The sequence below is a fragment of the Haliotis asinina genome, chromosome 3 (assembly GCF_037392515.1).
Source record: "Haliotis asinina isolate JCU_RB_2024 chromosome 3, JCU_Hal_asi_v2, whole genome shotgun sequence".
NCBI classification, from domain to species: Eukaryota; Metazoa; Mollusca; class Gastropoda; order Lepetellida; family Haliotidae; genus Haliotis; species Haliotis asinina.
This window is the reverse complement of record NC_090282.1, coordinates 19585309-19599985: the sequence shown is the minus strand read 5'-3', so window position 1 is coordinate 19599985 and position 14677 is coordinate 19585309. Positions and strand designations below refer to the sequence as shown.

Genomic DNA, 14677 nt, shown 5'->3' with positions numbered 1-14677 from the left:
GGCATGGTTAATGGTGGAAGCTCATTACGACAGGTTGCAACAACTTTTCACAAGTCTGATAGCGTGATATCCAGACTCTGGAATCTCTATAGAGCGACTGGCGACGTCAAAATGACGCGTGGTCGGGGACGGAAAAAGAAAATTACCCCACGGGATGACCGGACCCTACGCCTTATTGCTCTGCGAGAGAGGTTCAAGTCCTCAGCCAAAATCAGTACGGAATTCAGGCGAAGAACAAACGTCAGAATTTGTTCACGTACAGTGCGTAATCGTCTTGAATCGGCTGGTCTTAAAAAGCAGCCGTCCATTGGTTGGAATGAACATGACTGAGCAACACAAGCGCTTGAGACTGCAGTGGGCAGGAACCATGGAGGAAGAACCGTACGTCAATGGAGAAACACCATGTTTAGTGGTGAGAGCAGGTACACACTAGACCATAATGACGGTCGAATTAGAGTTTGGAAACGCGTTGGGGAACGTCACAGTGTCTGCACCATCAAACAGCATGATCGTTATGGAGGGGGCTCTGTTATATAGTGGGGCGGGTTTACCTTTAACCACAAATCTTGTGCGTGTTGATGGCAGGATAACAGGTGTACGATATCGGGACGAGATCTTGAACCCAATTGTGATCCCCTTGTACAGCAGGTCGAATGTTCGAGTTCCAGCATGACAATGCCCGCCCTCACATCGCTCATGTTTGTCGGGACAGACTGAGGGCTGCAGGTGTCCGGGTGTTGCAGTGGCCGGCTAAAAGTCCTGACCTTAACCCCATCGAACATCTTTGGGCTGTTCTTGGCCGCAATGTTCGGGACAGACCTGTTCAACCCAACAATTTGGATGAACTTTTCATGGTTCTCCAGGAAGAATGGCGTAGAATTCCAATTGGTACCATTCGTGCACTCATTCGCAGCATACCACGACGATGCCAAGCAGTTCTCCAGAGACATGGGGGACACACCCGATATTGATTTTCATCACTTGACATAAGCCTTTTCATCTGTATGACCTTACTGAACTCTTACTGATTCAAAGATTAAAAGTCCCCTTAAATTTTTCCATGCGTATATTTTATCAAAATGATCGTGATAAAGGTGATAAATAATAATCTACAGAAACATTCTCCTCAACTGAACATGTCCATGACATTGTATTTTAAATGTTATTGATGTTGATCTTTTGAGCTGTAAACCAAAATAAAGTTGTGTTTTGTTAAATGCTTAGATAAATAATATTTCTGTACAAGGTGCCATAAAAGCGCATTCATAAATCAATACACGAAGAGGATGTGGAGAGAAAGATAACATTTAAGGTTCTTAATGATTTATCATAAATAGTTTCGAACTGAAACCACAGAGAATTGAAATGAAGTGTAATGGCGGCGTTTGCGTGTTTTCGCAAATCATTGATTGAGAGACGTAATGAACCATGAGGCTCACGTATCACAGCATCGTCTCTGTAAGGCATTAAGCGTTGCATACGTTTTTAGAGTGTGCAGAATCAAACGAACTTTGGTTTTCTTCGTTGCTTGTTAGCGCTACAGTGTATTGTTTTGTGTTGAGAAACCTCGAACTGCTAAAACGGTATATGCAGAACTGCTAAAAAGGTATGTACAAGTGCAGTGGCTAGCTAGGAGAAGTCTTCTGGAATGCTTCTTACTTTACTTGAATGTAACTTCATATCGTAACAACTGATCGACGATATTAACTGAAATGGTTTGTTTGTTCAGTGGAGATAATTATTTCGGTGTCTAAACTGTTCTACATAGTCGCAACGCAGATAATTCTCTGATAATACTTTAGGATTAGTTTGTAGAATGTAGGGTCTTATTGCTTGCAGATGCAGATTAAATCTCGATTAAAACGATAATAAATGTCGCAGTTGATACTCTGCTGTCTTGAAAATTTTAACCTTTAGAACTATACCGAAATGTCAAAACGAAACTCGACATCATCAAAGATATATGCAAAGTGTATTGAAAACAAATAACCTGTGTTTTCTCGCCATAGGAGCTCAGGCAGCATCACGTAATGAAAGTGCAAGGTTTATAGACGACTACAAGGCCCCTCGAACGACCTCAGGCATTATTTATCTCAGAAGCGTTTTTCTCTCCCTGTTTTGTGAACGAGCTCAGGTCGTGTGACATTAAGAGCAGTTATATGGTTGACTGTCACGTTGCCCTGTGTTCCGTGTGTATCTTAATTGTGGCCTTCATATGACATAATGTGTCATTCATGAGGCATACATGCTCGTCAGGGGCCGCATCCACTCATTACGAGCATTATCGTCTAAGACTAATAGGCTTTACTTCGCCAAAACATCACCAATTAGAACATGAAAGAAGATTCTGGAGCAGGGCAGCTCAAGGTTGAAGCTCTTTGACGTAGCTTCGGATATCTGAATTCGTTATGACAATCTTAGTGCATTTTCAAAAGGATCGTATTGATACGTGTTGCCCAGCGATATTTCATGGCATTCCAGGGATGTACTGTGGATTTGCACTACAGAATGACGCTATCGTTGTGCATACATGTATTGCACAGGTTACAGCGGCAAAGTGGCAGGCCTGGGTTCGATTCTACACACGTGCATACTGTATGGAGCACATGATTGTGTCTCCCACCTTTACGAAGGTCGACATAAGAAGATGTACCCATTGTAAACATGGTGGTGTTTGAAAACGTTATTTGTATCTTTATTAATTACACTGACTTTGTGAAAGGACACCATGGCAACCATGTTGTTTCAAAGCCTGTTGTCTGTTAAAGTTTTAGAGGGAAGAAAACAATCATAGCCACTGCATGATTACCCAAATGTCAAAATATGCGTAGATTAGAGAGTTTATGGCACAATCCTCTACTTACTTGTCTTATTTCCTGTGCAGCCGAGGATCTCTAGTGCAGCAGCTAGTTTTATGTTATGTGGGAGTCATCTAAATATAACTCACACATAATGTGAGGCGAACTATTAGTAAACCATGTTCTTCAAATATAGGCAGTAAATTGAATATAGCATACCATACAGAAATTGTATAACGACTTGAAGAAAAGTTTGACGGAGCTTCTAGACTCACTAGTTGGGAATGTTTAATGCTGAAGAGCGATCGATGACGGAGACTATTTTAAGCATTTATGACAGGAACACAACTTCAAAGCTTCACAACTAGTCCCTAGAAATACCATTGCATGTTACGCCTTCCCCCATGCTTTTCTAATTCTGCACCGAGCTTCGACCTGCATTGCAAAAACATTGATGACATGGCGATGTCTTCTGTTCTGTTGGCACCGTCGGTGAAGCTACAATGCGTGCAATGGGATGTCCGGAGGGAATGGTAAGTTTCATGGAATCCAGATCCTCCCTCGTTCACCAAGGCAATTTACCACTAATTTTAGCTGATGCAAAATCACAGACCTGTAAATAATTGTAGGGTCAACTGGCCCGACGCTATTGAGAATTCAGACTAGTGAAAAGAAGTGATTGATTTTGGAACCTATTTGTGAACACAGAGCGGTAAGTTAGTTTCAGGTTAAGTGGCTTGTGCTGTAGCTCCATGTTTGGTGTTGTTCGGCAGCGCTGGTCTGATGTCGATAATGCGTTCGTCTGTGGTTACAAGATCCACAACACGGTCAGGTGAGAATGTGTGTTTGCAGATTATGTTCATTGAAGCACTTGCTTGGAATTGTAAGGTGACGCCAGTTAATTCGTTGTGAGATTATCATTTTAGCTGAATGCAAGGGACATTGGTACACTTTGCCAGTATATTAATGTGTAAAGTTTTCAGTTTTGGTTAGACGCTCCTTGGAATAATATTTCACAATTGGAGGCAGATTAAATGTGGAGGTGGGTCAGAATTTACCAATCCTTTTCACAAGGACATGGGTGGTTCTGCGAGACCACGAGGGTATTTCAAAGCTTAAAGCATTAGAGGTTTCCACGAACGCAGGTATGACGATGGCGCTAGCCTTGTTACGTTAGAACTGAAACAGCTTATATTTATATGCCATATACCTTCCATGATCTCACGTCACCAAGAACCAAACACTAAACCAGACGGCACATTTCGGCAGGCATCAAAGAGACGGTGCATTCTTTCTCGCAGGCAATGCGGCCGACTTTCGTCGTGACGGTATAGTGAAGAATATTGGTCGATGTCTTTTTTTTGTGCAGGACAAGTCATAAACATGTCAATACCCAAAGTCGTTTAACGAACACCATGTCACAGTGTTCAATCCGCCATGATTTAAAGAATTATGCGTATAACGATAGCATTATTTTAACTCTGAATGGTTTTGCCAGAGAAAACCATCTACATCTAATTATCCACTCGCTGGTATGAGTGGGTTGACTTTGGACGTAGTCTATATGAAGTCGAATGTAAAGCTAAAAATCGTAAAAGAGAACATAAAGATCCAGTAATATGTACAGTTACTAACAAAGTGAATGGTAAGATTTTGGGTTTCTGGAAAAAGCGTGGTCACAGATCTTCACTCTCGGTGCCGCTGGGCTGGTACCTTCTGATCTCTATGCTCAGTGAAGGAGAGTGACAGGGTTCTGCACCAGGAGCACCACCCTTCTTACACTCAGTCAGTGCAGAAGGCTGTTGTGTTGGGGAGTCTGCATATTCTTTTTTGATGATTCGACTATTCAGTGCTTCCTGGAAAAGGCTCTGACTGATGATGGCCTTGATCATCCCAAACTGCATAATATATTTTAATCTGTTAAAAACTAACACTGATAATGAATTGTTAACAATAATTCGCAAAAATGCAGATGTGAGCAATGTCGAACTATACCTTTCAGGAAGACCTTTGCAGTCTGTATCCTTTGCATCATCGTGTTCGCTCAAAAGGGAACCCCTTGTGGTTTGTGATGACAAGCAAGAGAATTTCCATCTGGAAAACAAACATTGCCTGGCAAACTACTAATTCAATGTAACCAGTCATGTTTCTGGTAATTAATCCCAACACTCTTTATGTTGGAGGCGATGCTCTGTGACTCACTGTGCATGTCGCTCTTTAGGTGAGCACATATCCCCAGCGACCATGTTCAATTATGAAATAATAATCACATAATGTTTCTATGAGAATGATCAAGCAAATATATTTAGAACAAAGTCATTGTAATTTGCAACAGAATGTTAATTGGGTTACAAACCGAAAGAACGCTCTACGCACCAATAACTCAGGTTAGATCAAGTGCAATTTGCCTTTGCTGCGAATATAATATCTTATCAAACCTTGATTGTATGAACAGAGCTCAGTTTCACATGCGTTACGAATGTATTTAATTCAAAATGATGATCCATGTGTATGACTGCATTGTATGATGCCTATTTGTAGAAAGTTTTCGCTGGAAATGAAATATTACTATGTAGAAAAGATTTGAATCTGCAACATTTGATTTCGTTGATTGTATTCACATCACTGGCTGTCAGTACTCACTGAATGTTTACCACATTCCGTTGTTCTATTTTACCAGAAGCGCCACTCAAGATATTGTAGGATTTTTACTTATGCCGATTCATTTTACGACATTTAATCATTGTAATCAGGTATTTCCCAAACAAACTTTAACAGTTGCATGGGTTCTGTCTTGTGTAAGCTATACTCAACAAATACAAATATATGACGATGGTCTGGAAATACTCTTTTCGGAACCAAACCATCAAGTGACTGGTGTAAGCTTTGATTGTTCACTTGCCTTTCCGTAACTTGCAATAAACCATGTTGCCAGCCTGACCGCTCGTTACAATGTGCAGCTGCTAACCATATTGTTAACCCGAAATTCCCAGAGTGGCATGGGGGATAATCTGTAAGTCTATTCAGCTTTCTTTCTTATTGCGTTTAACATGACTTTGTTGTTCTGAAATTGAACTAGTGATTATGTCTACTACCATCACTATGTTTTGAATGTAAAAACGCAGTATTGTATCACCGCTGGATCATTATGAATTTTTAATGTTCATTTTCTTGAAGTTAACAAGTGACAAATGCCCGTTAAAGAAATACTTATTCCGAATCTGTTTTAATCCCATTAGTCAAATGTTAATTGGATTTTAAAGCCCATTTTGAATAGCATTCTTAATAAAACCAAAGATCATACTTTCATCATTAACAAACAGAGCTGACGGTCCACGCAGAATCATGTGTGTCTGACATGTCCACCAACGAGAGTTTTCCCTCATTCTAGGTACCGGATCCAACAAATATGTCCATACACGCAATCATGTGTTTCCGTGCTTACGGGAAAAGATGGACGACGCTATCGTTCTTAAAACCGGAAGCGTATTAAACCGAGATTGTTTACTGACAAGCGATAACTGGGAGATATAGAAAATGCTGACATGCAACGCCGATGTGGTTACAGAATGCTGTGTACTGGATTCAGGCTGTTCGTAGGTAGCGTCACACTGCTTGTGACTTCTTTGTGTTGGTGTCGGGGTGTCGTCTTTGTCACCAACTCCTCCTCCTGCCAGTAAAAGATGTTTCCTTATTATGTCACTGGTAATGAATCCAAACACCTTTCTTCCATCACCCACCTCCACACCACTGCCGTCTCATGAATATCAGCACCGAGATCTTGTTCCGAAATAAACGAGATAGGCATGACTATACATTTTGATCCTCATGTTTTATGGGATTTTCTTCTTCGATACCTTTTTAAACAATAATTGTTGGTTGGTCCGGTTTCTAAACCTTAGTACGACGTTCATTTCACATGAGCCCAATAAACATTTGACATCGTATTTATAAGAAATCAGAGAATTTCTTAAATGAGTGAAGTGTGAAAGTTGTCAAAAACTGCCCTTCGCTTTTATTATACAGGTTGTGTTAAGTTGTGTTTCGGTTCGAAAATATAAGCTTTGGTCTCTTTTTCCTTAAGGGAAATAATCTGAAATGACCGAATCAGCAAATATCATGCTTCACAACACGGGACAGTGGGTAGCAAGAATATTGCAAATGAGAAGCCATGTTTATTCTCAAGGATACAACCGTCACTGAGATTTTATTGATATCCTCATTCAAGAAATTTGTTTTTGTGTATGACTGAGTGGGTTTCAAGCTAAGTCAATAAACGTACGGTTGTAAAACATGCACAGAAAGGTATCAAAGTGAACGTTAATAAATTAATATAATGAATGTAAGGAATTGGGCTCAACGCAACTTAGAACAGTTTCAGCCAGTCCATAGCGTGTCAGATTAAGATTGGACCATATTCTAAAGATATGCTAATTTTTCGCGATAAATACGTTGGTGCACACACCATAAATCAAAGTCAGGACCAACTGGGGTGTAAAAACCACAACATTGAGCTCCGAGATACGAGTGTTATGAGTGAACATTTATCTTTTTTATTCCGCTATATGACCAGGCAATCCAGTGGTCAACAACATGAGCAAAACTATGACTATGCCTCAACCAAGTCAGCGACCTTGACAACCCGTTCCCGTTACTCGTCTCTTATGACAATTCTAACCCGATTCTTCACGGGTCTATCGCCCTACAATGATAGAATCTACAGTGTACGTGGGGAAAACACGTTTTACAGTGGATAGGCGTCAATGACAGTACACTGCCAACCTACTTTCCAACTGAGATATGACTATGTCAATGCAAACGTTTTCCAAGCACAATAATCAACTCTTTCAACACTGAAATACGCTTTGAATAAATTGTTTACTGCGTGTTTCTGGTTTCTTTCTGTTTTGTGGTAATTCAGACCTGTCATGCGAATACTTTTGTTTCTTACTTTAACTTAAAGAAATTTGCAAGTTAAACTTCACTGCAAATATAGCATCACTTAGAACCTTATGACTGCAGCTAATGATATATTGTACATCTCGCACTATTTGCATGAGGCAATAGTTCATACTTAGAAATTGTTCTTTAATAAGCATTCATTTGATAACTCGGATGTTCGCATATATAACTGTTAAGCCTTGAACTTATTTCTTGGTTAGCTTGTGTAACCACTTGTGAACTGTTTCGCCTTGAACCGTTCCCTTAAATACGTGTATAGTTTGAAGCGAATATAGATATTGCCCTTTTCTCCCATCTTTGCATCGAAAGAACTTTTGGCATGTATCATCCTCCTATATTCATTTACGAACATGTTGTTCGTTTCACATTTGACACTGTTATTCGTTCTACAGACAAAACCTTTACTGCATTTAAACAACTGAGTGTCACCTCCTTTGTAATCTTCTGTTCTAATCAACCAAAGGACGCATTTTGGATCAGCAAGTGAAAATGTACACGTGTGGAATTTCGAGTACAACTTAGGCATCAGTCATATTTCGAATTGTGTCATCCTAAAAAAAGGAATATACTCTATTATGTTATTACGCAGTTGCGCTCTCATACACCAAGCTAGTGATTACAACCAAGGAATGGAAATTACAGTTTCGTTACCTTGTTAAACTTCACTTGGAAGTATTTCCCAATACCCTGTTCCCAAAGGGGACGTTGAGTAAAGCCTTTACCCCCATGGTTCGTTACCACTGTTTCTGCCTTAATCAATCGATTAACATGTAAACGTCGTCAATAAACCCTTTTTAAATTGGTGTTGTTTTAGTTTGAAACTATTTAAGTTGACCCATTAAACACTTGAAATCTTTTCCCTCGATTCCCCACGAATGATCGATATACATTTCTTCTTTCTTTCACATGAGGAGGATTACTTAATCACGCATGTGAAACGCAATCGGTGTTTTTGCTTTATTGCTTCTAAGATCACCAGCAATTATGTTCGTCAGTGTTTCCAATTTTTTTCAGCTGATAAACACGTCAAAATAACGATTTTTGGACGTTTTAATATTGTACCCAGGGATGACCTTTAGACAGTTATAGTTTTTCACTTAAATCCTCTGTAACGTAACATGTTACCATAATATTCACTTTGGAACTCAAAAAAATATTTTGTTATTCATTCAAACTTTGATTTCAGTTAAAACTTTTGAAACACCACAATAAGCCCCCATGTCAGTACTGAGATTAATCAGTCATTAGGCAGAATATTGCTGAAAGGTATTCGTGCGATAACATTCTTTGTTTATTCTGTATCGTTATTTAAAAATATAACCGTCCTTGTTTTTATACGAGACTGTGGTTAATATGGTGAATATTAAACAACACACGACACAATTCCTGGACTTTATGGATTTGAAAACATCGATGATACTAAGGTTGTGTGTCATGAAGATAGAACTGTTTAGAGTTTACATGAGGGTGTATACTCTTGTATATGTTAATATTTACATGCTTCTATGATTGAATTTGATATGACGTCAAACGCAAATATACTGGAATGGCCCGTACAATTATGCATTTTGTTGTTTTATATTTTTATAAAGATATGAAGTTTGTAATGTAACTGGTCGTTTAAATAACCTATATTCAATTACCATCAATTTATGGTAATTTTCTTTTATTACAAATGTCCGATCATCGCACCATGAATGATTCAAAATACGAATTTAGCTTTCTATTTCATTTATTGATTGTACCTTGTTCCAGTAAAATGTGAAACCCCTGTGAATAATATTCTTTCAAAGACTAAGATTCGGGTGATAAACAGACACCCAACGAGCGAATATTCAAAATCAGAGTTTATAATCAATATAGATTCACGATGTAATGATTACAAATATCAACTGGCTTTGTCACGCCGAAGTAATTACAAATAACAATTGGTTATGTAGGCATTTGTGTCAGTGTTGAAACGTATAAACGAGAAGTTTTCTGCATCAAGAAGTTTTTCAGCGATAAAAAACAATCCGTTTTCACAACAAAGATTTACTTTGACAGAAAGTCGATATTTTTCAACTAGAGCAGTAATACATCTTCCTTCAAATCGTTAGTTGTCAATGGCGCTCAAGAGATAAGGATTGGCACTGAGGGTGGCTGTCAATGGAGAGTTGTGTTGATTATAAATGGTGTGATGGTATCTACCCCAGACAACAGCATGGATTCCACTACCACATTACATATCAATATTCTACCCAGTCTAATGATCTTAACGCAACACCCTTCAGCTGGTAATAAGACGCAGTTTGTCACCTGCCAATGTTCATCGTGTAGAGGGTCCATCGGTGTCAATGGCACCTATCGATTGTAACAATTCACAATTCATTCCACAGTATGCGCTATATAAGACATGAAAAGATTGCCAGTAAACCAGATTGATTAGATCGAATACATCATGCACATTTGGTGGACGCACAAAAGACCCATGCGGCAGAAGCCCCACAGACAAAAGCCCTCGGACAAAAGCCCCTTTGGACAAAAGCCCCATTGCCAAAAAAAAATAAAATAAAAAAATAAAATAAAATAAAATAAAAAATTTAATAAGCAAAATAAAATAAAAAAAATAAAAATCCATGTGAGACAGAAGCCCCACATTATACTTTCTCATGGTTGTCTGAGTAGGAAGTGGGGCTTGAGAAGGAGGTTAGTCTTGAGTCTTGATAAATTGGGGATTGATTACGGCGCTTACGAGTTGTTTGTTTTTCAAGGATGGTCTTGAGGAGGAAGGGTGTAGTCAGTGTGAACAGGCTCTTCTCAATTAAGTGTTCGGTGTTAAAAGGGTCTGTTCAATGGGGATGTCAAGACTGTTGTAATCAGTGACTTTGAGATGGGCACCATGAGAGTAGGTAAGTCTATTTGGGAATAATGTGAAGACCCATGGTTGTTTCTACCACCTTAACCAGAGCACCCGGCGAAAAATACAGGAATTGGGACTTGTCACACTGTACAAAGAGATGAACCAGGATTAAGGTAAGATGCAACAAGGGCTGTATACAGAAAATATGATGTGACAAGAATCGGTAATTAGGTTTGATCTGAAAAGTAGTGCTGCTCCGAAAGTATGTGTTTGAAATGCTGTAATGATCTTTGATATTAAGATATAAATAAATCTTGTTAAATCTGAATTGCTTTCGTATATCGTATACGGGGCTTTTGTCTGAGATGTCCGGAACACTCGTGCAAAGGGACTTTTGTCAGGCAATCAGGACCTTAGAGTAGACTTCAGAACAGTTCTCTCACTACCTTAAAACAAAAGTGTCCCTAGTAGAAATACTAAAGAAACACATCAGGGAAAGGGACCCTTTTGAATAATTCCACAAAACGTGTTGATGGGATAATCATTGTTATTTTATCTGTCTTTGCTTTGCTCTGTATGAGAAATTGCGACCATGGTATGAACGCAAGACACGTTCAGAACATGATTTTTAATACTGAGAAAGCAATCAAAAGAAAACGTTTATACATATGCAACAACCATCTCTAAAATGTCTTTCGATGTGTTTTTATGAGATAGAAGCAGCAATAACGTCTTTGTGATTTTCATTATCCAACAGGATCTCGATTGATTAGGTTTCATCACACATGACCTGTGTATTTGACCTAGTTTGATAGAACATTGCTTCAAGCATGGAAAATGGATTAATGAACATTTTTCACATGAGCACAATTTAGTTTTGATCTGAACAAATTTGCATCTAATTTGCAACGACTGATGTTTCATTTCACTTCAAGTCCAATGATAACCGTGCCAGTTTAAATCCAACTTTACAATAGTGGCAAGAAGAATACCGTTATCTGAGGACGGATAGGGGTGAGGTGGGTTACAAAAATCTTCAGAAACCATATTTTCTTTCACGATATATGGAGCATAGAAAGTAAACGACCGAGGAAATGCGTCTGCTAGAAACTATCCATCAGTACCATAACGTTTGATGTTGCTGCATACTGTGGATCATTCGAGGTTTTATGTGATATGGATATCTGATGACATATGCTTAATCTGATAAGAAGCCATGTCCTTTCCTCTTTCGTAATGGATTCTGACCCGGGTACATGTAGATCAGAACTGGTCTTCAGCAACCCATGCTTGTCATAGGAGGCTACGAACGATATCGGGTAGCCAGGTTCACTGACTTGGTTGACATGTCCCAACAGCGAAGATCGATGCTAATGCTTTTGGTCACAGGATGCTTTTGGTCACATAGCTGAGTGCGACATTAAACTAAACTCACGAAGTCCCTTTCACAATATGCCTGATCTGTTTACGTCAACAGACTTACAGCATGCAATTATTGTACAATGAAAACATTATTCCCGACACAATATTTTTTCGCTTTTAAACATTTACACCATCATGTAATGCTAGTGTATTGGCGGTCTTGTGCTAGTTCTAATTTGGGTTAATGTGAATATTCGTAAATAGAAACCATGGATATCTGAGCATATTCACTGATATAAACGAAAACATCAGCTACGCCGTCGTCGTTACTATTGTTCATACAGGGTGTTTCGGAATCTCTTTTAAAAACATGTTATTGAATTCATCCTTTCACAACATATCTAACATCACCCTAAAGCTAAATGGTTTTGTTCAGTGGATTACATGGGTTGATAAAGTATCTATTTCTTCATTGAACGGGTATAAATAGCTCATATCGGACAGAGTTTTTTGCAAGGCTTGTTTCATGCTCATTATGTCAATCAAGCCAGGAAGAAAGACTATTTTCGTGAAACCTAATGATAATTATCGAAGAAACCCACGGAGATTTTTCTTTGAACATGGTTTTATTCATTAGATCATTGGACTTGAATCGATTTTGGGAATGTTTTGAAGCTTGATAAATAGTGTGTTGATCATGGTTAGTTTCCTGACGTAATGAGAGACTAAATTAAGTAGTACTGCTGTGTCTACTCACCCTGTCACAGCGCCAGCGGGACTGTTGCACAATTATGCCTCTCCTCCGTCAGTTGTCGGTACATCGTTCGCTGATAGTATTTAATTTGGTTTTTCGTGTTTACTTATTGAATTTCGTTCCCGGTGCTCATCCGTTATCTTAACACTGTTAATTTGCCTTATTTTGTTGCAATAACACAGGATCATTCAGTGTTCTCGACGTTGTGACAATCGGTTTCCCCAAGAAGTCTTTCATATTGAAAACATACATGGACTGTACATTGCGACTTTTGTTAGTTAGATGAGTTTCAATTTTAAAAAATTCAAATATGAACTACTTGGTTTTCTCACATTACGACCTTGTACATTTACAACCTTTCTTCATTCAGTGGAGACTTGGAACGGTGTTTCACTGTGTTATCACCTAAGACACGAGCCTTCACCACCCACCGCTATTTATAAATCATCACAATTCCTTTGATTCACTGAGAACGTTGTTTTACCGTGTTGCCACCCAATGACAACAGTCTCTCGCCACCACCCACTCTTATATATAACCCATCACAATTCCTGTAGCTTTGACAAGAGATCAACCACCATAGCCGTCAGCATTGTTATACAAGGTATCCTCATCAAGGTTTAGTTTCGCGAACACCTTATCCTATGTCCTATGTAATTCTTATTGCCAAGTAACACATCTCCCAAAACACATTCCACTACAACTGCGTGCCATACAATGTGGATATAATATTAAGCGTCGTCAACATTATAAGTGCCGAAATTACTCATGAGAATATGATGTGCAAGCTACAAAATACAGTAAACATGGTTTGACAATGAGAAGCGCTTCCATTACGATATGTCCTAGTTGTGATGGTGTACCACCACGTGTACTCCGTATTCCGATATGAGACCACACATACAAAACTATATCAATGTACCTCTTTCAACCTGGTTTAAAGAACACTTATATTGGGAAGCATTACAAAGGTGGTGTCCGTTCTGTTGGTAATTATTGTAACGGAAACAACATGAAATATTTGCCTCTTAGCAAATCCCCGCTTTTCAGACATGCCGGATTTTTAGACACAGACATATTGACAGATCTTTTACCATTGAATATCTCTAGAAGAAACACTTAAGCTGATACAAAATCAACAGTGTTCGGACTAAGAGATTCTGTGGAGAAATGTCTGATTATGGTTACCCGTATACATCTGATAACTAATAATTACATAACAGTTAATCAAGTTGCCGGGAACCTTTTTCAAGGCATGATTTCACATTACGCCTTGAACGTCACAGATTAGGGACCGTAAAATGAGATAATGAGTTCTTTTTATGCATTGATATGTTATTTATATCTATCGGCATGGCCATGGATTCCTGACATATTGCGGAAACAATATATTGCATCTCTTGTCTACTGTCTTCCTTGGAATTAGTTACGAGAAAATATTGAGCCATTGATAAATGAATGCTGGTATCCTCACTTTCAGAACTGTTTCGTAAATCATCGGATTTGCCCAAATCTCATGGATAACCATTCAAATAGAAAGCTCCGTGTTTACTGGATGGCAACATGGCGTTGTAGCTTGACAACGCTCGGTTACAATAACGATCTGGCTATAGATAATTCTTCTGAGGTTACTATCAGTTTGCTGCAACATCCAAAACTAAAGTAAATGTCAACACTGGATGAGAATCACCCACACAGGATTCTGATATTGTGAGAGGAACGTGCAATGGTTCGTTACTTATAATTGAAATAAAAGTAGAGTTAATCGCTTAACGTCACGAATGAAATCCTCTTCTGAACGAACCTGATTGGCTCAACTCAACGTTGTCGGTCGTGGTCACATTCATGGGTCATTGTGATTGATGTGATTGCAGCAGAAAGGTGTTTGTTTACGGGACAAATTAAAGTAATGACTTCTAGTAGACTACTGAGGTTTGTCGTCAAACAAGTCGGAGTCTC

General features: G+C 38.8%; 1 protein-coding gene across 1 annotated transcript in view; it reads right to left on the bottom strand.

Moving 5' to 3' along the window:
• Window positions 1-4474: 4474 nt before the first annotated feature.
• Window positions 4475-14677, bottom strand: part of LOC137278748 (uncharacterized) — an 83913-nt gene continuing 73710 nt past the window's right edge. Inside the window, exons 3-4 of the mRNA XM_067811263.1 lie at window positions 6365-6468; window positions 4475-4696 (exon numbers count right to left, since the gene is read on the bottom strand). Of these exons, the coding sequence (XP_067667364.1) occupies window positions 4475-4696; window positions 6365-6468 (326 nt within the window). The remainder of the gene's footprint in view (window positions 4697-6364; window positions 6469-14677) is intronic.